Below are 24,329 nucleotides of genomic sequence, written 5' to 3'. Positions count from 1 at the left end.
GCGCCGTAGTAATATTTAATGGTTGCTGAACGAATGGTCATTAAATGAGGTCTATCTGTAATTGCAAGCCAATTGCTAACCACTAAATTGTAATCAATGACTGTGGGCATGCTGTAAGGGAAGCAACTTCTAGGATCGGATCAAAATGATTCAACAACGTTGGAGAGGAGGCATACAATACCACAGAAAATAAGACTATTATCTCTTACATAATTAGGCAGCTGAAAAACTCTACTGATTAAATCTACTCCTGCTGAAAAAGGCTATTCTGTCAGTGGTGGTTTTACTCTGGATCCAGTTCACATATTTAATTTTCATTTAATCTGAATTACACATTGTAAACTCTGTATAGTTCCAATGTAAGCACTACGGCTGCCATCTTATTCAGTTTCATAAATATTTTATGTTTAAACAAGAGGTATATGATTTGTCTTACAAAAACCTAACTGGAATAGCCTAAATTCAGTGCAAGTTGGAGAACAGTAGAGCAAATGAGTTGGTAACTGGCTGGTGGTATTGCTTAAAAAAGTGATGATAATCAGCACTGAATTGGGATTGACTAGAACAGATGTTACAGATACATTCCTTTTTTGCGGAGGAACACAAATTATAGTTTCTCTCTAATAACTGTTTTAAACATTCAATCTTTCATGAAAGCATAATATGAAATCATAGATCACAGATCACAGACTTCACTAGTAGAAAATATTAACTTTATTAATGAATTGAGATTTGACTCTTCCAAGATAATGGAAATTGCTTCATACTAAAATATGTTAGTTCCTCAGAGTTTTGTAAAAGATGCAGGAAGTCTGCCACCATCAACTACTTACCCTTGCCCTGCTCTGTAATAACCTGGAGGGCAGCCACAGAGGTATCCGCCTTCAGTATTGGAACAGCCATAATTGCAGGGATTCTTAGTAGAAGAACATTCATTGACATCGTGGCATGCGCTATTGAGCTGATCATAAGAAAATCCAGAGGGACACGCACATTTGTAGCTTCCTAGAGTGTTGTAGCATGAAGCTGAACCACAAATGCTAGGATTTGAGCATTCATTTTCATCTGTTGGGCAATTAAAAACATACTTTTTTAAGTATACAGATTTTATCAAGGGAGAGCTTGTTACAGTAGTGACTAATTTCTAAGGCTAATAAAAGTATTTCCTAGTTTTCTTTTTTAAGATTGGCATACAGAAATTGGTGTTGTTTTAAAGAACCTGGAATAACAAAATAAATATATTTCATTTTAATAGCAGGGGTTGGTATAACAACTAGCAACATGAAGGATTAAATGATATAAAATAAACTAATTTGGTGTTTCTGTACACCATTTTTATTCTCTACCTTGTATCAATTCTAGCACTCTTTATGTAAAGTGAGTTTCTTACCCACACACTGATTCCACTGATAATGCTGGATATATCCGTGTGGGCAGCTGCATCTGTAGCCACCAAGAATATTTTGGCAGCCATGTTGGCATCTGTGATTTCCCTCACACTCATCCACATCTATAAATAAAGATATTAAAACAAAGAAAAAGATAAAAGAATAAAGTAGTAAACAATTTACTAAATTTTGTGTATATACGTTTAGAAAAACAATTCCATATCACACAATGACATTTTATTCTGAGTTAACATGCAAAGGATTGTTATTATTAAAGTTTTTATTAGTAGAAAAGTAGATTCAAGCTGTAAAAATCCTCTGCAACCATTACAAGCCAGAGAAAATAATGCTTCAGTTTTCTCTTGCTTCCCACTTAAGGATAATTATGAATCAAGGGCCAGGAGGGAAGCCCTACCAGTAGCCATTCAGTATTTAGGAGAAGTGGCTGCTTTATTGAGGGTGGGTATGGGAATAATAATTGTACATGGTTAGCTAGAAAGTTCAGTTTACTTGTTGGCTGTTGAGAAAAGGACAAAATAGGTCCTTTTTCAGGTAAATGAAAGGATGGAAGATTTATGACATATTTTGTACATTTCAGCCATTCTTTTTTATTTTCCCTCTTTTGTATATTTGTTTGTTGAATTTGTAGGCCATCCCATTCCAGAGGACTCTGGAAAGCTTTATGAAATTAAAATAACAGCAAAATACAAAACAATTAAAGCAATCCATTCAGGAAGCAAAAACACTCTCTGTTCCTCACAGTGCTAAGACCAACAGCAATGTGGATGGACTCGGTTACAGTGACAATTGTTAGAAGACCTGAAGGAACAAGTTAGGGATAGATTGTCATCTATTTATGTGGTAGAGAAAATCTATCTATGTGGTAATAGGAGCTCAAAACAACTTGATGGCACATAATCAATCAAAAATTGAAAATTGTCCTCCAATCTATATTTCAGTAGCTCTGCCACACATAAATGACAAAATTCCAGTAATACTAAGAGTTAAAAGAGTTCCTGTGAATAATAAAGATGCCAATTAATCACATGATAAGTCTAACAGATACAAATATGATTATTAAATAATGATTGGCAATTTCCGGAAATATCTCTTTGGTATGTAATTTATGACACTCACAGTTTTCACAATTTATTACCTTCACAGTTCAATCCAGTGGAATCTAAAGAGAAACCTCTTTGGCATTCACAGGCAAAACTTCCAGGAGTATTTTGACAGATTCCTTTTGATCCACAAAGTGAAGGCTGTGATCCACATTCATTGTTATCTACAAAATGACATTTCATTTTTTTATGAATCAGATACAAAAGAAAACTAAAGAATGCTATGTATGATTTTTTTTTTTGCTGAATTGTATTCATAATTGATATTCTTAGTATCATAAAGACATGCTCTCAATTTCAAATATTATCACGGCTTTTAGCTTTCATTATAATATACAATGAAAACTCTTTGTACCTATTGTATACTATCAATGCAAGCAATATAGGAAAATTATGGTTTCACTTTGAGAATGTTTCACAATGTCCCTCTACGTGAAAGAAGTTGCAAATAGCAAGGGATATATGATAAAGATCAATAAATGGAAAGATATATGTCAAATGGAATTGATCAAATTCTCATCTTAATCTTTTTCTCATTAAATCATATTAATCTGATTATTAATCTTATTAGACCTGTTTGTTGCTAAGAAGATCAGAGAAATGTTACATGTTTTTCATGAAAAACAACAACATTAATCTCTTACCTATACAGGCCGTATGATGTTGAGTGAAACCTGGTGGACATTTACATGTGAATCCCCCCAGAGTATTGACACAAAGGAATTGACAGTTATGTTGTTTAGTTTGACACTCATCAAGATCTGAAAAAATAAGGTTTATTTCTTTTAAAATGAAGGCAACATAATTATTTAATCTAATATTTAATAACACTGTTGGAGCAATCAAAATTGCTTTTAAATGCAGTGAATTAGCTAAAAGGCTCTCTTTGATTCAACACAAAAAATGCCATAGTATAAGTGCCACCCCTTACAAACATGCATGCAGAATCACAATGCATATAATAAAAAGGTGGAGCTTGTCCTACAGTTGTATGGCACTCATGCATCATTTGAGTAGCCAACCCCACCCCACCATAGACATTTGTTCCTTATCAATTTTGCCTAGAAAAATCCAATCTCTTGCTTTCTCATAAATTGTCCTTTTTTGGAATTCTCAAGATCCTAATTTTGTTAATACCCCATATTCTGTGTTGCCCTGTATTGTTTTCAGAGAAGTGGATGCTGGCAACTGGCCTGTCCTGCTGTCATTTGGACAGATAGTGAGTTTGGTGAGCATTTCCTTTATAATGGGTCAGGATGATGGGAATGGCATCCCTGCAAAAGCATAAAAGATCAGAACTCCCTGAGTAATGCTTCCTTAAGGATTTGCGTGTAGAGAAAAATCTTCAAAAACCCACAAAAAAGTTCAGTAAGAATGGAATAATGGCACGGTCTTTACTCATTTGCCCATAGAACTGGAATATTTAAACCAGGGGTGTCAAACTGGATTTCTTCGAGGGCCGGATCAGCATTGTATTTCTCCGCAGGCTGGCGGGGAAGGGCAGTGGGCAGGACAGATGTCTTCTGCAGCACCCTGTGGCCAAAACAGGGCACACGGGGTCCGCTTGTGGCACCCCTGTGCCTCATTTTCACTCTCCATGGCCCCCTGCAGCAGTCTGCCAGCCATTTTCGGGTCCATTTTGAGCCCGGTTTTTTGGGGCCCTTTTTGGTTTGTTTTTCACCCCATTTTTCAACCCCTTTTTGGTTCATTTTTCAGCCTGTTTTCGGGTCCAATTTTGGTCCATTTTCAGCTGGCAGAGTGCTGCAGGAGGCCATGGAAGGTGAAAATGAGGCGCAGCCCATTTTAGCCGTCAGAGGCAGTGTGGGCCGGTCCTTTGATATTTCCAGGCGGCCTCACGGGCTGAATTTAAGCACCCCTGATATAAACAATCCAATATAGGTGTAACTGAACTCCATGATTTTATCATTATTTTCTTTGAAGACATTTCACTTCTTATCCAAGAAGCTTCTTCATCTCTCTGAAGAAGATGAAGAGCTGAAGAAGCTTCTTAGATGAGAAGTGAAATGTCTTCAAAGAAAGTCCAGTTGCCTCTTGAAAATGACCTTTAGGATTGAATCCAAATGGGCCACATTTAATATTATTGTTTTGATAGTTGATATAAAACATGATTGTATCACATAATAAATTAATTGGGTAGAAAATCTACTAAGTTACTCAATCTTTTTACCTCTACAGGATTTTCCATCATCTTGGAGGATATAGCCACGTGGGCATGAACATTGATAGCTTCCTTCAGTATTCTTGCAGATAAAATTGCATGGTTTGGGAGACTGGGAGCATTCATCAAGATCTAATTACAGGAATAATTCATATTCAAGTTTAATTAATTCCACAGTATTGGATTCAAAATAAAACTGGGGGACAATGCCTAATAGACTAAAATTTATTTAAAAAACAAAATATGGTTAAAGACAAGATTCATCATAGTGCAAAAAGGCCAACCAACCTGATAGGCAATAAATATTTTGAAGTTCTCACTTAGTAATGGGAAAAAAAATCCTTTAGCTCAATTTAGAGTTCAGCATTTGCAATCAAATTTGTAAAACGATTGAGAAAAAATATTTCAAGAAAGTTTAAACTCACAATATCAAATTTACAGTTCATATAGGAAGCTATGTAAGTTTAAGTCCCAAATTCCCACATGATAAATCACAGTGATATTACTACTTTCCAATCTTCATAAAAAAATACATCCAAAGGCACTGGAAGGAAATACTATCTTGCTTAAAGTAATTTATGACATTAATCCCACTTCCCAATTCCAAGCTTTGGCTCTCTACAGAACAAGAACACCATTTTTGATCATAATACAGGGACTATATTAAAAGGCATTAAGTTACTATTCCTATTAACACAAAAGAGTCTTGAATCAGGAATATAATTGAATGGAACTTTCTATATCTGATGAAAAAGTAAATACAAAGCTTGAGGCTGTATAGCACAATATTTTAAATCACAAAATGGAAAATGTAACGAGTTATAATATAGATATAATAATATACTACAATATAGAAGTAACCATAAAGGCTATAACTTACCCACACAAGAAGTACCACTTATATCAGTAGTATAGCCAACTTTACAAAAACATCTGAAGGAACCCATGGTGTTTATGCATTGGCCATGTGTACATAAATTTGGCATGACCTTACACTCATCAATATCTATGGAATAAAAAATAAAATGTATTTTTTTATTTTGGCATGTAATTGCTTACTGTTAATGAAATACATGCCATTAAACAATTATAAATTAATTATATAGCCATATCCCTATAAGTTTTTTGTAGGTATCAAAGTGTAAAATCTTTCTATCTATGGACAAAATGATTCACCAGCAGAGAAGCCAGTACTGTTTTAGCCAGAATGAAAATGAGGATGTACTAAGAGTTAAAAGCTACTGAAAAATTCAGAATAATTTTTTAAATAAATGTGTAAATAAGCTGAATCTCGGTATAATTGTCCCAACAGCACTTCAAAGTGTAGCACCTATCGTAATCATTGTTCTACCCACTGCTCTCAAATGCGAGAATTTTTCCCCATAAAAAAAGAAGCCCTACAGCACCATCCTTTTCCACCAAACCTCAGCAGAACTTTTCTACTTCTGTCTCACTCATAGCCAATAGAATGTCCTAAATTGTTTAAGCATTTCACTTTATAGTATTTCAATATGATGCCTACTAGTTTTATTCGCAACAATTAGTATCGATTGTTTCAATGTTACTAGAATATTAAAACTTGGTAGAGATGTGCAAAAGAAGTGCCAATTTTTGGATGGTTCACTTCTATACAGAAACAGCATGTTTTAGGCAGAAGTGATTGAAGGGGAAGAAAGTAGGGAAAAGCCAAGACCAGTAGCAGCAGTCTACTGTCTAATCTATAAACATTTTGTTGTATGTTCTCTTGAGATTGGGAAGGTTGGACAATTTATTAACAATGAATTTTCTAGCTGTTTATCAATGAATAATCTCTATAATCTAAATCAATACAAATAATCCATTTTAATTATTAACTGCATAGGAAAATTTCACTGCACATGAAATTGTTTGCTAAGCAATACAGCTAAAATATACCACAATATTCTTCTATTTTCAAAATCAGGGATACAAAATTTAGGGATACTAAGGCAATATTATATATCTTCATCTTCCTAGTTAGAAAAAGGAAACTTGTCTGAAGATTCCACAAAGAATACCTCTTCCATCAGTGGTGTATCCTGGACCATGTGGACACAGCTTTTTGTACTGAGTTGTTACTAAGAGTGGGCAAATCTCACACTGATTGCCCCATCCTCTTCCACCATCACAACAGCATTCTGATTTGGTGACAAGATTACGGCTACTGGAAGCCATTTGACACATTGTCTGCAAGACTTCAGCAAAGCAGAAACCTTGTCGGTTGTCTGTGTAATGAATGTGGAGAAATAACATACGTTTAAGTAAGAAGCATTTCATTCTGTTAAAATAATTTCTCATTTTTCAATCATGATTCTAGGGTAGTCATATTTTGGAAAAAATATTTTCATAAAAATAGCATCTAAATATATATTTCATGAAATAAAATGAAGATTTTTAGCTATGATAACGGCTTAGCACTTCACATATAGTAACTTTTAACTCAAAACATTTGATTGTTTATTTCAAAACATTTGATAATTTATATCTCTTACATCAAAGTAAATTTTTAAAAATGATTGTAACATTCTAATAATAAAGTTAGTAAAGATTGCTTTTTGTGAAAAAACAACAGCCCTATTTTAAGTTGCAAACAGATATCTTTATTCTTGTCAGTAGCACCTACAAACTATAGACAAACAGACATAGAAATTAAGGAATATAAATTTACTTGCCAATGCATTCAGTTCCAGATGGGCTTGACTGGAAACCTTCATTACACTCACATATGTAACTTCCAATAATGTTTATACAACGACCATTTTCACAGATACCAGGCTTACTGTGGCATTCATTTTCATCTTGATTACAAGAAAATAAACAAACAAAAAATGAAATAGCACAAAAGCAAAAAGAGTAACAGTAATTCCCACAATTCAAAATGAAAGCTACACTTCTGATGATAGCCGATTAAAAAAAAATTTCAATGCTAAAAAGTCCTAACCTCAGAAAGACAGTTATATTGAGTGCCAAAAACAAAACAAAACCCCGATATGATTTTAATTCTTGTAAGCTTGCATTTCTAAAATATTTCAATGCGAGGGGGTTTTTTTTGGGAAGCAGAGAGATAAGAATTACTGCATGACAGGGATCTGCATCTGTTTTGATACAAATATGTGTTAAATTTCTGAAAAACTGAAATGGTAAATAGAGATTCGAATGAAAGTATGCACTTATTGAATAACTATTTGAAGCTTTAGCTGGATTGAACAAATAGAAATTTTGTTTTAGCATACAAATAATATAAGATAATGTAATTTATAATAAACAAACATAATTATTTCAACATTGACAATTCTTCATATTTATAGTTATGTAGTAAAAGTAGTGCATTTTACATATTACAAAATTTTCAGGTTTATTTTTTCCATGTGTCTTAAACTACAAATCTACTGAGAGCTGATAAAATATGACATCTTAGTTTGTTTGTTTTCCCGCAACACTACCTTGATAATGTAATTACTATTCATTCTCACATGACAATTTATAATGACTCAATACATTCTAACCATAATATATGTAACCCTTTTATTATGAGATCCCTTTGTGAAATATAGATCATTTATGTTTACAATTCTAAATTGACTTGGCAATGTTCTCCTCTCTAGTAGTCGTGGAAATTAAAATGTCAGAGGTTGTCAGGCAGAATTATATATAGTCCTGGCATGAAACTCTATATCAATGGATTCATTTATACCTTGTTAAATCCTTAAGGTCTGGTCTTAAGTTTCTGGGATGTGGAAGGTAAATACATCCTGTGTAACCTGTAGAAGTCCTGTTACCAGCTTCTGCCTATGAACAAGCCTTTTTTGCATTTGTATTACAAACCCTTATTTGGATTCTTTAGCTGTTTCTCTAATAATCTGATGACGACTGTACACAATTACAATGCCTAACAATAAAATACGCAATATTAAAAACTACCACTGTCTAAGAATGAATTATTAAATAAAATTGTTTGCTTTTAAGTGAATTACAGAGAACAAAGTAAAGTACCTAGTTTCGGTACCTACCAATACAACCTTCTCCATCTGGTCTTCGAGTCATTCCAGGGGGACATATGCACAAGAAGGTTCCAATCAGATTTTTGCACATCATGCCTCTTGATTCACAGTCATGTAGACCCTCTGCACATTCATCAAGATCTTTTCAGAAAGCAAAATAATATAAATGGTAGAAAAACAAATCTATTTTTTTTAATACCAGAGTTAAATTGGAAATTGAATGCCATCCCGATTCTTGTAACCTTATCAAAAGCCAAATTGAAATGTAATATAGCAATTCAGTAATTTATGAGGCACAACATTTTTAATAATACCAAATATTTTATTATTTTATACATTCTGCATACATTCTTTAATGCTCAGTTCCATCTTTCATACAAAGGCGATCAAACCGGTCAGTCCTAGAGGAGATCAACCCTGACTGCTCTTTAGAAGGCCAGATCCTGAAGATGAAACTCAAATACTTTGGCCACTTAATGAGAAGGAAGGACTAACTGGAGAAAAGCCTAATGCTGGGAAAGATTGAGGGCAAAAGAAGAAGGGGATGACAGAGAACAAGGTGGCTGGATGGAGTCACTGAGCTTAAATGGACTCCAGAGGATAGTAGAGGACAGGAAGGCCTGGAGGAACGTTGTCCATGGGGTTGCGATGGGTAGGACACGACTTTGCAACTAACAACAACAATCTTTCATACAAGATGACATTATATCAATAGCCTTCTCTTCTATAGTAAATTGTCATGCTTCAATTTCAGAAACTTTACAGAATACATTATTCTATAAAAATTGTATTGGCAATTAACATGCTAAAGAGATCCTTACCTTTGCACATTTTTTGGTCCTCTCTTAATTCATATCCCACTGGACAGGTGCATTCATAAAAACCATAAGTATTTATACAGCGAAAAGCACAAAGCAAAGGATTTTGTGCACATTCATTTATATCTAAGCAAGACAAAACAGAATAATATACTTGCATTTAATAGTATACTTATAATTTATAATTAATCATTTTTTTTCATTTTTCTTAATGCTGTGGGTGGTGCAGTTATGTGTGGAAAGAGATTGGGATAAGAATTAATGAAGTCTTTTCTCAACAAACAAAATTTAGTGTACTGGTCATACAAGGATTTTTTATTTCTAAAATAATTAATAAATACCTAAAATAATTATCATTATTATTATTATCCAACAATATTTAAAACAATAAAACATAATTAGAACAAAGAAGAAGGGAAAAGGATGTTACCAAGGTCAGTAAAATGAGGACAGATTGTTGGGGGCAATAAGCTGACTTTCTAAACCACTTAAGAAAGGGCTGTAAAGCACTGTGAAGCAGTATATAAGTCTAACTGCTATTCTAATAATAATGGAGACACCTCACTAGTTCACCAGTGCCCAGACGTCCCTAGGCCTCAATGCATCAGATGAATATATTTTACTTTCTCAAGCCCACTCTACACGCAGGAACACACAGACATGCTGTTGTTTGTGTTCCTGCTATATTGTGAGGGTTCTGGCCGTCTTAAAGCTGAACTGATTAATTCCAGGCAGTTAACAATACAATTAACTGAAAACTTGCTACAGTCCTACCATCTTCTTTTTCTCTTTTAAAAATAAGTACCCAGAGCAAGCTAGTTGTTGAAATACACTCTTCAAGTGTATAAAAAACATACTATTACTTACCCTCACAATTCATCATTGGCCCAGGTTCAAATCCATCCAGGCAATTGCATTCAAAACTACCAATCACATTGGAACATGTGCCATTTCCACAAGGATTACCAATGGAACATTCATCAGTATCTAAAATATAATAGGCCGAACAATTTTATTGTATTTTAAAACTGAAATTCAAGCCAAGTTTATAAACTTTAGGGGTTACAAAACATGCAATATATAAACAACGTGCAGTACAGAATCAGCACACACCTACACATTGCACTCCAGTGTAGTCAAGGTTGTACCCCAAGGGACATTCACAACGGAATGATCCATCAGTGTTTATGCAGTGTCCATTGGAACAAATACCAGGATTCTCCAGACATTCATTGACATCTAAAGGAAAAAGTTATGCCAAATCTTTAGAGGCAGAGAAGCTTTCTTGAAATAAAATTTATATTCACTTCCCTTAATTAAGTATATAAATCCTATTTTAAAAGAGTTCCATCCTATACACAATTTCCTTTATTATATAAAACAAGAGTGATTTAGTGGAGCGGTAATGAAGGAAATTAATACCTTCTCGTGTATCATCTATTCCAGGTATTGTTCCATGGCCAAATGGACACAGATCCTGAAAAGCAACTGTTAAAAGAAAATTTTTGAAACACTTCCTAAGGAGAGAATATACAAAGCAATATTTTAAACTCTCTACTGTAATTTAAATAACATTTTCAACACATTCTATCAAGGAAATTTTCCAATTACTCTTGTATAAGGAATTCAGCTAAGCAGAGAGTACGTCCAAAATGTAATCAGTAATTATAGCTGTAATACTGCTCAGCATTTAGTGTAAGACAGATGAAGAAAGTTTTTCTATGATAGGTTCCAACATGTTTTTCTATTCCAATTTCATATATGACTTGATGAGTGAGATCCAATATTTTAATTTAGGATGTGGTTTTATAAATGGAGACACTATGTATTGGCTTCATGTTTTGTTTTCTGTTTGTCTTGAAAAGCTTTGCAATGTTTTTACTACCTTCTTCTTCTTTAGGACACAGTTCACATGGATCACCCCAACCTTCTCCTGGCATCTTGCTGCAACAACATTTTGCCTTGGTGGTATTAAATGCTTTTGGCACAGAGCACTTCCCATTCTCAAAGTTAGTGAAGCAGAAGCTCTGTCGAGTATCTAAGAGAAATCAAAAGTCATACCACTGTAATTAATCCCACATTAAGAATGAATTAATCCAGGCTTTTTACTTGGAAATATTCCAATTTAGATATTTTCATCAGTAGGAAATAGTAATTCACCTTACATTGCCATGTTTTTGATCAAGCCTTAGTGTAGATTACCAATAATAATTTTCACTAATCACAATTCTCTTTAGTCCTAGTTAGGGTTAATTAGTACATACTTAATTAGCAACATTTACTTTTCTATTCAACCCTATATCATGAAGTATGCTGTGTTACATATTGAGCGTAGTCGCTAGTCCTCGACTGGATGGCAAGGGGCTGGCCGCCGGGTCCATACTCCGAGGAACTGAAACCGTTTGCGGACAGGCAACTCGATTTTGTCGACCCAAAATGGCTGTTTATTGTGGGGGCATCGGGTAGTGGTGCCAGCCCCTTTACGACGCACACTGTTATCTCAACTCCATCACGGTCACCCGGGCATTGTCCGTATGAAAGCACTGGGTCAATGTTATATGTGGTGGCCACATTTAGATAAGGACATTTCGGCGTGGGTTGCCAAATGCCCTCAGTGCCAGGATAGTCGCCCAATGCCACCTAGAGAGCCCCCAAGGGAGTGGGAAGAGCCGAGGGCCCCCTGGTCTCATGTACACATTGATATCACGGGCCCACTCCATGGGCAGTCATTCTTAATTGTGGTGGATGCGTTTTCTAAATGGGTCGAAGTGATCTTGATGCATTCCATCACAGCCGAATCTGTAATTAAGGCTCTCCGACGGGTGTTTGCTACGCACGGGTTGCCCGACTTAATGGTGTCGGACAACGGGCCCCAATTTACGGCCGCTCCCTTCGAGACATTCATAGCAACACACGGTATCCGACACTGTTTGATAGCCCCATTCCATCCGTCTAGTAACGGATGTGCTGAGAGGGCCGTAAGATCAGCCAAAGAAGCATTACTGCGGTTGGGTCCTGGGGAATGGCAGGAGCGAGTGGACAACTACCTGTTTGCTCAACAAACCACACCATGCCAAACTACAAATAAGACCCCGGTGGAGTTACTAATGGGCCGGAGATTGCGCACAGTGCTAGACCGTATACACCCCCAACATTACCCGACCAAGCCCATTGACTCCAGGAGCTGGCATAAGGCATTCCAAATAGGTGACCCGGTATACGCCCGGAATTACGCTGGACAACCATTGTGGCTCCCAGGGAAGATCGGGGGCATTGCTGGCCCTTGCTCGTACCGTGTAGATATGGGTCAGGGTAAGACCTGGCGGCGCCATCAGGACCAACTGCGCACAAGAGTCCCAAATCCACGCCAACCAACCGAAGTTCAAATGGAACAGCCCGCCGAAGGGACCCACCAGCCAATTCCCATTCCCACACCTGACGAAAATAACACTCCACACTTACCTGATGCCAGGGAGGCCGATGTACTGCCAGGGGGGAATAGCACAGAGGCGCCCACAACTAAGGGAGATGAGGCACTCGCTATCCCCTTAGGGGAAATAGCGCTGCCAACTGTGCCCCGACGATTGGATTAGGCGTCGGCCTGCTTATTTAAATGACTATGCATGCGCATGCTTGGTGGGAAGGGGTGTTACATATTGAGCGTAGTTGCTAGTCGGCTCCCCCTAGCGACAAGCAGGAAAGTTGAAACTGTTCTGATTGGTTACCGGGGTTTTGACAGCCGGTATAAAAGGAGCTGTCAAACGCGGGAATGTTGTTCTTGTATTGTGTTATCGAATAAAGGTTGCGTTGAACATTCCACTCGCCTCAGTCAATTCTGCTAAAGATCCAGATATTTAATATGCTGAGATTTCTTTTAAATGTTTATTTGCTTAATTTTTAAAAGGCATGTACAGCTGAATTTGTTACATTTACTCTTCATATCTACATAATTTGTTATTTTAATGACCCTTTTAACTACTCTGATAAAATTTTAAATGGAAAGGGGAGATAGAAATGGTTTTATTCAATAAAAAACAAGATTCCATATTGTTAATTTAATCACTCATAATATTTGAGTTTATTATTATTACCTGTTATAACCATTATACTTACCAAAACATCTCCTACCATTGTCAGATATTACAAAACCTGGAGGGCAGATACACTGAAATCCTCCTGGAGTATTAGTGCAGGATCCAAATAAGCAAATGTTTGGATCCTCATTACATTCATCAATATCTGAAAATATAATTAAAACATTACATATTTCCTTATTGGAATCCTTTGAACCAGAGAGTGGATGGAAGATGTTGTAATTCTCAAGGTATCATATGTTAAAAGAAATTTTAAAATCACATGTTTCTTAGATTAGAAAACATTTTGTTTTTATTTGCTTCAAATACTGTTTTGATAGATAATTATCAAAGACACTTTTTGCTGAATACAAAAATAGCATCCATCTCAATTTTTTTTAAAAAAATGCAGGTCCTGCATTCAAGAGGAAAATTTGTTCATAGAAACCAATGCAGATGTTTATAAAATATATAGTTATATAGCCTCCTGAGTTCCAAAAAGTCACCATAAAGAAACAGGCCACCTATAACTAATGTGAGTATATAGACCAAACAGGAAATGTGTGATGGTCCAAGGCTTGCTGACTACAATTTCTATAAGACTTATTCAGCATGGGAACAACATCTGAAAGATCATGTTACTTAAACATGAAGGTCAGTTTGTTTCTGGTATCACAGATCACTCACACACACACATACACACACAGACAGACGTGTCTGTTTGTGTGTGTAGCACAATAATTAAATTTTATTTCTATAAACAGTTTTGTTACCATGCAAATCATCTCCAGAAAGAAAAGGCAGCCTTACCAATGCAGCTTTCACTTTTTACTTCATATCCTGGTGGGCAGATACATCTGAATGATCCTTCCAAATTTTGACATGTCCCAGGAAAGCATGAGCCAGGAAGCACTACACACTCATTAATATCTCAATAGAATGGAGGGGAAAAAGGGGCAATTTAAGGATTCTGAATTGAATTTATTTCTTACATTTATATTGCCATCATAGAAAGCAAGAGTCATTATTTGTCCATAACAGAAGCAGGCATAGATACAGCTGACAGACTGTCCCATAATCACTTAACGGCTCTCATAGATATGGATAAATTTTAATTTCTATTGATAGTTCAGTACTTTTATTACTGCAACATAAAATTTACAAGCACAATAGGCAAATTAGAGGGCCCGGGACAAGGGATATTCCCCTGTCTTGGTCCTATTAGATCTCTCGGCGGCCTTCGATACCATCGACCATGTTATCCTGCTGCGACGCCTTGAGGGACGGGGGGTGGGGGCACTGTTCTACGGTGGTTCTCCTCTTACCTCTCGGGGCGCTCACAGGCGGTGTTGGCAGGGGGACAGAGATCGGCCCTGAGGCCCCTCACTTGTGGGGTGCCCCAGGGGTCGGTGCTCTCTCCTCTTCTGTTCAAGATCTATATGAAGTCGCTGGGGGAGGTCATCTGTGATTTCGGGGTGAGGTATCATCAGTATGCTGATGATACCCACCCCGAGCCAGCCCAGTGATGCCCTCGACATGATGTCCCAGTGCCTGGAAGTGGTACGGATCTGGATGGGGAGAAACAGGCTGCGGCTCAACCCTGCCAAGACCGAATGGCTGTGTGTACCGGCATCTCGGCTCGAACAAGATATTCCATCTCTGGCTATAGGGGGTGAAGTGTTACCCCTGTAGACAGGGTGCGTAACCTAGGCGTCCTCCTGGATTCACGGTTAAATTTGGAAGATCATGTTATGACCGTGACCAGGGGGGCATTTGCTCAGGTTCGCCTGGTACGCCAGTTGCGCCCTTGTTTGGACCGAGATGCCCTAAGCACGGTCACTCATGCGCTTGTCACCTCCCGTATTGACTACTGCAATGCTCTCTACATGGAGCTGCCCTTGAAGACCACTCGGAGGCTTCAGCTAGTGCAGAATGCGGCCGTGCAGGTAGTGATGGGAGTGTCCCGACACTCCCATGTTACACCTGTCCTACGCGACCTGCATTGGTTGCCGGTTGCCCTCCGGGTGAGATTCAAGGTGCTGGTAATCACCTATAAGGCCCTACATGGCTTAGGCCCGGGATATTTGGCGGATCATCTGCAGCCAGCAACAGCTTCCCATCACCCGGTGCGCTCACACAGGGAGGGCCTACTCAGGGTGCCGTTGGCCAGACAATGTCGGCTGGCGACCCCCAGGGAGAGAGCTTTCTTTGTAGGCACACCCACCCTTTGGAATCAACTCCCTCTGGAACTCCGGGTGGCCCCCGACCTTCACTCCTTCCACCGTGGGCTGAAAACATGGCTATTCCATCTAGCCGCCCTAGACTGATTGGGTTTTTAATAGAATTTAATGGGGTTTTATTTAATTTTTTGTCAATTTTATCATGGACTTTGTTTTTAGCGGTCTGTTTGTTTTTGTTTATTGTTGTGAGCCACCCTGAGTCCTGCGGAGATAGGGCGGCATATAAGTCCAAACAAATAAATAAATAAATAAATAAATAAAGTACACAAATTCATTGAACTTCCCCCAATTTCTATCACTAATTTACTGGATTCTTTTCTAATAGGTTCATCTATATAGAACTGCTATCTTCAAGAAAGTGTCATGGCTGAAAGAACCGTTAAATCTGTAGATGAAAAAATTATATCTAATGTTAAAATCAGCCCCTGCAGATAGTGCATAATCAAATCTCTTGCATGGAAATTTAATGGTATATTTATCCTACAGAAATTAAGCTACTTCAAATCTGTATCCCAAATAGCTAAATGCTGGGCAGCCAATAAATTTAAATAAACACGTAAATAAAATAATTGCACAGTTCTATGAGTGGTGCATAAAAAACCCAGAAGAATATTATAAAATATATGTAAAAGTATATTCCACAATGTCCAGTGCAGCTGATTAAATGTGCATTGCATTGTACTAGCATAGGGCACTCAATAACTGCTTTTATACATACCAATACAGTTTTTGCCATCCGGAGTAAGTTCATAACCTTCATTACATAAACATTTGAAAGAACCAATTTCATTAAAGCACCTTCCATTTCTGCACACCTGCCCAAAGAAGGAACTGCACTCATCAATATCTATAAATAATCAAGAAAAAGTTAGGTATTTCTCATGAGCTCAATACAATGAAATGCATATATAGCCAGAGTTACCATATTAAGGTATAAACACAGCTAATGGATAAAATCGTGGAAATGGAAAAAGATGGCTGGTAAAGAATGAGGTCCTTGTATATAAAAATAATAATCTCTCGAGCATTTTAAGGTATATGGATTACTTAAGAATAGATATTACTAGACATCTTTATTTTTAAATATTTCATATATCAAAGAAATATATTCAGAAAGACCAGAAATATTTGTATATAAATTTTGATCTTTATCTTTAGTGCATATACAAAAGCCAATATGGCTGCCACTGTCAATCCTGAAGCTGACCTGACCGGAGCCATATTGGAGTTTCACTGTTGCCACACTGGAGCTGAGAGGGAGGGGGAATTAGAGATAACGGGAGTTGTGTAGCCAAAATAAAATATTTTCTCTTGAGAACCAAGGACATTCTCACACCTGGACTGTGGAAGGAGAAGTGAGGTCACCAGACAACCAGACAGCTTGATTGGGCCCTGTGACTGATTGTTTGGGGTTGCGGGAAAACTTTCTCTTTTAATTAGGTGAAAACTGTGGGAACCTTTAGTGTCGGTTTTTACCAGATTTGTGCCAATATGATTTTTCCAATAAACCTATTCTTTGAGGAATTCATCTGCCTTGGGGTTTTGTTTGCTAAGGGACTATTACTTGGAACCCTAACAATCAGACTTTATGGCAGAACTTCAAAGGGAGGCTGCTTTGACTAGGTCTTTGACTGAAGCAAAGGAACCTTTCAAGTCTTTGCACATAGCCCTAATAACTTGTACCAGCATCAGGTGTGTTATCCAATTCATGAAAATTCTAGGCACAAGAAGAGTTAAATTGAGTTGAAACAGTCCATTCATATTCACCTATTGGATAGTGGAAAATGAGAAGAGTGTTTCAGTTTAGCAGAGGAAAGAAAATCTTCCAATTTTGGGGGAGGCATTGGTTGGGCAAATGGATAGCACTATTATACTCTGGTTGATATTTTAACTGCCAGCTGGGAATAAGCTGAAGGGATATGGCAGCAAATCAGAGGATAAACACAATCACCTTGGCTAGCTGGCTGGCATACCTACAAACCAAAACATCTCAGTTTGGCAGTGATATTAAATAGATGCAACAGAGACAGGGCCTCACTGGCAATGGGGAGTACAAATGTAGTTTATGTTGATATATGAAAAAGAGGTTAATACTGTAACTCAATAGTAGAGATAGTACTCTGTGGAATTCTACAATATAGATGCCAGAATAGAAATGCAACCATGTAATTCTACTCTCTGAAACCATCACAGTAAAACATCACAATTTTCACCACAGAAATGATTCCAAAGATTCTGTGCTTAGTGCTAAAAGTTCAAGCAGGATCAGCACTGCACTCCTTCTATTTCTCTCCAACAAAAGGAAATCTATCAGGACAATTAGGGTCAATTTTATTCTCAAATCTGTCTAACTGCAACTGCTTAGCAACCACATTCTTGGGTAATTTGCCCCCCCCCAAAGTAGACTTATTTGTATTTGATTACAAGTAAAACTCCAAATCCAGAAAAAAACATTTTTGGAAAGGAACAGAATATTTGTTATTTCAAGTGTGAGCCAACTAGAGATCTTCTGAGTTTGACTCATAAGAAATTTTGGTAGAATGTCCTCATATTTTCTCATATTCTTATCAAGAGCTTTGTTTTTTTTTTTTTTTTTTTTTTAATTTGATTTATATGCCGCCCTTCTCCGGAGACTCAGGGCGGCTTACAGTGCGTTAAGCAATAGCCTTCATACTTTTGTATATTTATACAAAGTCAGCTTATTGCCCCCACAAACTGGGTCCTCATTTAACCTACCTTAGAAAGGATGGAAGGCTGAGTCAACCTTGAGCCTTGGAGAGATTCGAACCAGCAGTAAATTGCAGGCAGCTGTGTTAATAACAGGGTGCTTTAAACCACTGTAGTACCAAGGCTTGACTACAGTTGACTACAAACTGATAGAATTGAAATATAACAATAGGCCATGTAAAACAACAACAAAGAAATAACTGAGAAATGACAACCAAAACTTATGCAAATTCTGATTAGTTAAAAATATAATCATAATTATACTGCTCAATAAAATTTATAAAATTGAAAGATTATTGTATTTTTTTCTGATTGCAGGACTGAAATAAATATTGTATCATTTCCATTTTTCTCTTTGATAGTAATATATCATCACTTTTTCTAAATGATAATATGTACTATTTATTCATTCTCTTACCCATACAGTCATTATTATGAGTTAGCTCAAATCCTGGATAGCACAGGCAGTTATATGATCCAACTGTATTTTTACAAGTTCCATTCCCACAAGGATGTCTTTCACATTCATCTACATCTATAGATAGAAAACATTAACACCAAACAATTATTCACAATACAATTAATTTTCTATTTCTTTATGTGTTTTACTAAGGCTCATATGGCTCTCAGAAAATTATTCTGCCCAATCGGGCTTTTGAGCACATGCGCATGCGCTAAACTAAGCCTCCTCTGAAAATAAGCCCTCCCTGAAAATATTTAAACACATGCGCAGCCAGTCCCCATTTCCTCTGGTTAGGGTTAGGGAGACAGAGCTGGAAATCAGGTAAGATGGCAAGAGGAACCCCATCTTTGGGGTGTTTTAAATTTCGTTTTCCGGGCCAAATTATTTAATTGTATTTTAATGCTTTTTAACATTTGTATTATATGTCTTTTATCTGGCTGTTCACCGCCCTGAGTCCTTCGGGAGTAGGGCGGTATACAAATTCAATAAATAATAATAATAATAATAATAATAATAATAATAATAATAATAATCATCATCATCATCATCATCATCATCTTGCTCCATGCGCCCCAAAATAATAAGACTTCCTCAAAAATAAGGCCAAGCTCTTATTTCGAGGTTCAAAAAAATATAAGACAGGGTCTTATTTTCGGGAAAACACGGTATCTTATACCTCAAGAGCAACTCAAAAACCACGCATCCCCGAAAGTCTTGTAGAATACCCACACTTTAAATACTATTCTGAAATAGTAGCTATCAAAGAAGTCATCCTTATTTCCATGGGTATGCTGTTCATGCAGTCATGAAACTGGGCCCCGCAGTAAGACTTCTCTGCTCAGTCTTATTGGGTAAGCAGATTCCACTGAGAGGTGGTGGTCCTACAGATATATTTGTATTGTACAAATTTAAGGCTTTAAATTTGAACTGGATCACCCTAGTATTATGAGTCTGTAGGACTATAGATGTTTAATACAATGCCTTGCTACAATGCTTTGTACTTCATTGAGGTTTTAGCTTGATTTAAATCTAGTGTATAAATGGGTTGTATTAATTGGATATTTTTATTTGCCTTATGCTTTTATTTATATTTGCCTTATGTAGAACCTCTGGACTGAACTTTCTATCTGTGAGGGAATGTCTTCCAGAGTAATTTATGGGTACTTACGGAAAACAAATGATCTCAGCTGCCATTTTTTGATTTTATCCGCTATTGCTGGCTAATTGCAACAGTGCTGACAGAGGGTGCCATTTGTGGTCTATCAATGGGATGTCAGGATCTTATAGGACAGTACATTTGGAAGGTTTCCAATTTTTGGATTTCTGGCTGTAGAAGCATCCACCAGTTTGCTTCTTAGAGTAGTATCAGTGACTCAATAAATGCTGAAGCCTTCTAAGACTGATTTGGATCCCCTGGATTTGGGAGCTAGAGTATTTCTGACTTTGGTTCTGAATGAAGTGGTACTGTCCCATTCAGACATGTGCAATCTGGGATTTCTCAGAGAGCAGGTGGCAATTATGGCTAGTGGGTCTTTTCCACAACTATATCTTGTATGCCGGTTTCATCTGTTCCTAGCTTGGGAGGCCATACTTATATATTTAGTTGTTTTTTGATTGGATTACTGTAACATGCTCTATATGCAGCTGCCCTTGAAGACCATCTGAAAGTTTTAGCTGGTTCAGAGTGCAGTGGCACAGGGTGGCATAGCTCATTACATCCATGTAACACTGCTGCTCTGTAAACTCCGCTATCACTTTTAAAGCCCTACATGGCATAGGACTGAGTTACTTGCAATACTGCCTTCTCCCAAGAACCCGATCCATACTCTCTCATGAGAAGGGTAGGGTCCAGTTTCCCTCTTTTAAGCTTTGCTATATTAAAATGTTTGGATGAAATTGAGTGGACTTCCTTGTGGTTCTTCTTAGTGTGTCTAGTCACTGTTTGACATTTTATATTTATTCCCTAATTATTACCCTATTTATTTATTATTCCCTAAGTAGTGGGGTTGTATGAACCAACCATGACACCCCAATGACTATTCAACTTGTTGCATTCTCAATCAGAATAGCTTCTGAATGGTCTTCAAGGATAGCCTCATGCACCAGTCTTGATGTAAAATAGTCTTTTGCAAAATTTCTTGGCCCAAGAATGGTTGCAGTAGGTGTACAATATGAGGCTGTGCAAAGGTCAAGATCTCCACCTGCTCTTCTAGCAGGAATCATGAGATCAAGAACAACTGCCTAGTTGCTTCATATAAGGGAACACAAAAACACACAGGACCAAAGAAGAAATGCTATTAGAAACTATGGTATTAATTTCTGCATCCATAGCTATTATAGCTTGTAGGAATTGAGGATAAGCCCATTCCTTCTCCCTTAAATCCTCCAAGGAAGACTAAGACATAATTTCAGCTGGATTCATAGTTATGTCAGACTGTGTAACTGGGTATTATATTGATCTTCTCATGCCAATTGATGTTCAGTTCCAACAGTGTTATTTGATTTTATTCATATAATACAGTCTTAACCAATATTTGTCTATCTGGGAATTCTGACAATTGTAATCTCTGTACCCCTGGTAAGTAACAAAGCTTGACATATTAATTATTACATTTTATGTGTGCATATGAAACTTATACTTCTCTATTATACTCTATTGTTGCTATCCTATCTTCAGCATAGCAATACTGTACTCTAGATTTATAATTTAATAATTTTATATATTTCTTCACATACCCATACACATTGTTTGATCACGGGATGCCTTAAAACCATTTTGACAGATGCAATAGTAACTCCCCTCTTTATCCACACATGTGCCATGACTACATACATTAGGTATTTCCTGGCATTCATTGCGATCTAAAACAAAACATAAAACACATGATGCATATATTTATCTATGGTGTTATGATTTATCTATGATTCGTAATTCCACTTTTAGAATCTGTTAATGATTATTAGAGTCAAAGCCTACTCCCTGGACAAAATTGTTCTACAAAAAAGGTCTATTCTCTGAATCAGCAATCTTTGAACAAGCTTTATTTTCTGTGCATGTTAAAATCAACATATTAGCTATACTGAAGGAAATTACATCACCAATTTCCCTACTACATTTTTCTGTTTATGTATTTAAAAAAGGGGTGAATGAAATGCAAATTCAGTATAGAAAACTGGAAAATACGTAACTAAAATGAAAATTAAGCAACATGCTGACCATAACTGACTCCTTACCAATGCAAGCACCATTGGGTGAAAGTTTGAAACCTGTAGCACATTCACAGCGGTAACTACCGGGGCTATTGATACAATCTGCATTTCGTTGACAGAGATTATCACCATTGCTACATTCATCAATATCTGTAACATCAATAATCCATGATTAAGAATCAATATATGTGTTTTATCACAATTAAAACTTCAGATATTTCCTATATTGAACAAGGAACAGTGAATATGAATCAGATAAAGGATGTTTATATTCCATTAATTTTAATCTTGGTAAACATGTATTTTACATTCCAGCTGAAATCTAAAACCTAAATGCCTTTCGAATCAATCTATCTGCCTAGTATCTTAGAGTACCTATATGTTATTAAGATATAAATATTTTAATTTACTTGTTAATTAAAATACCACAATGTCGTCAAAAAGGCAATACATATGTTCCCAAACATATATTTAAAATAATAAATAAAAATAGTATTAGAAGTTTATCAGTATTAAAAATTATTGACTAAATCTATAATTTTGCTTATAATATAGCAAACAATAGGAAAATCAACATAACATTTCATAAGCAACACTGATGCTTATAAAGAGGGCCATTATTCTCTTTTTTCCCTAAGTAGAAGATAAACATTACTTCGTGCAATAAGTGAAAATACAGTGTCTTTATATTAGGAAAAGAATTGTAACTCAGAATAAGATTTAAAATTTAACAAACAATCTGAAGACTAATATTCTGGCAAAAAGCAAGCCAGAAATTCAATGAAATAAAATAAAATAAAATCTATTTTTCAAAGACAAGCTTCCTTTGATCTTTTCAACAAACAGAAACATTCACAAAGTTCCAAACTATGGAGGAATATGCACTAACATTCCACAGGTATTTCATCTTGTGCATTTTTTTCTGGCCCACTTAAACACATTAGATGATTGTGAGATAATGGTAATTTGGCAGTGCAAGTGTATAAAATCTGCAGACACTTGTCAATGCATACACTCAGTCATTTGCACCAGCTTGAAACACATACAATTGCTGTAATGGTCAGGCTATACAAGAAAGTACATCACCTTCACAGACCAAGAGCAGATCATTGTAGCTAAATCCTGTGGGGCATTCACAACGAAAACTTCCAATCTGGTTGATGCAAACACCATTTGCACAAATACCTGGAATCTCTTTACATTCATCAATATCTGAAAAATGAACATTAATTAATGAAATGTATTGAGCTCATATGCTAGTATACTTTTATTTGTTTAAAAGCTTTAATAAAAATTATACATAAAAAGTAGAAGTATAGGGAATCAGAGTAGGTTTTCCTTTTTTAATAATTGTTTAAATACATGCAGAGATGCATATACAGATGTGTTTTATTTCAAATGACTCATTTTAATGAGGGATGCTAAGCTGACAGACACATGCATGTCTATGTATGTAAATATCAGCATGAGAGTTTATCTTCAAAATACAATTTGGAGAGATTCTTGAGAAAACATTGTAATTTCCAAAACAGCAGGCAACAGAAGTCAGAATTTTATTATTGACTTGACTTTTAAAAAGTAATTAAAAATAGGTTTGCTTATTACTGTCTTACATTATTAATCATGTAGTTTAAAAAACACACAGCTTTCAGACTTACCAACTGCTTTTCCAGTATGAATGTCAAAGGTGAAACCAGGAATATTTCCACATAATGTTTTGAATTCAACTTAAGTAACAAAAAGGGGAAAAACTTATATTTATTGCAAGTCTTTTAAAATTACTTCATAGTTTGATTTTACAATCCTTGTATTTAATTAATAACTATCAAATGGTATCAAAATTCCTCTGAGCCAAGCCTGAGTATATATTCCAGGGACCTGTAGAAACTCCTATCAAATAAAAGCTCATCTTTAATCCTCAAATTCTTCTCTAGACTGAAAGCTTTTTTCTGTTCTTTCTCTGCTATTGTACGGCTGTCATTTATCCAAGTTTTGAACTGATTTGAAAAAAAATGTCTGAGTTATTTGGTATGAGAAGAAAATAAGATTATATCCAGAATAATCCAAAGTGATTATCTTTGAGATTTGTGA

General features: G+C 36.3%; 1 protein-coding gene across 2 annotated transcripts in view; it reads right to left on the bottom strand.

The window, feature by feature from the left end:
* FBN2 (fibrillin 2) overlaps positions 1-24,329 on the bottom strand; it is a 115,636-nt gene that overhangs the window by 2,762 nt on the left and 88,545 nt on the right. For both annotated transcript variants that reach the window (XM_070935681.1, XM_070935682.1), the window contains exons 42-63: positions 23,897-23,965; positions 23,325-23,450; positions 22,263-22,388; positions 21,765-21,890; positions 18,984-19,100; positions 16,557-16,685; positions 14,409-14,528; positions 13,639-13,764; positions 11,411-11,563; positions 10,948-11,013; positions 10,639-10,764; positions 10,393-10,512; positions 9,529-9,651; positions 8,717-8,848; positions 7,379-7,504; positions 6,725-6,931; positions 5,569-5,694; positions 4,698-4,820; positions 3,154-3,270; positions 2,545-2,673; positions 1,391-1,510; positions 834-1,065 (exon numbers count right to left, since the gene is read on the bottom strand). In XM_070935681.1, the coding sequence (XP_070791782.1) occupies positions 834-1,065; positions 1,391-1,510; positions 2,545-2,673; positions 3,154-3,270; positions 4,698-4,820; positions 5,569-5,694; positions 6,725-6,931; positions 7,379-7,504; positions 8,717-8,848; positions 9,529-9,651; positions 10,393-10,512; positions 10,639-10,764; positions 10,948-11,013; positions 11,411-11,563; positions 13,639-13,764; positions 14,409-14,528; positions 16,557-16,685; positions 18,984-19,100; positions 21,765-21,890; positions 22,263-22,388; positions 23,325-23,450; positions 23,897-23,965 (2,839 nt within the window). The remainder of the gene's footprint in view (positions 1-833; positions 1,066-1,390; positions 1,511-2,544; positions 2,674-3,153; positions 3,271-4,697; positions 4,821-5,568; positions 5,695-6,724; positions 6,932-7,378; positions 7,505-8,716; positions 8,849-9,528; positions 9,652-10,392; positions 10,513-10,638; positions 10,765-10,947; positions 11,014-11,410; positions 11,564-13,638; positions 13,765-14,408; positions 14,529-16,556; positions 16,686-18,983; positions 19,101-21,764; positions 21,891-22,262; positions 22,389-23,324; positions 23,451-23,896; positions 23,966-24,329) is intronic.

The sequence above is a fragment of the Pituophis catenifer genome, unplaced genomic scaffold (genome assembly GCF_029215685.1).
Source record: "Pituophis catenifer annectens isolate HBS135680 unplaced genomic scaffold, rPitCat1.0.hap2 SCAF_2, whole genome shotgun sequence".
In the NCBI taxonomy this organism is placed as follows: Eukaryota; Metazoa; Chordata; class Lepidosauria; order Squamata; family Colubridae; genus Pituophis; species Pituophis catenifer.
This window is presented reverse-complemented; position numbering and strand designations above follow the sequence as displayed.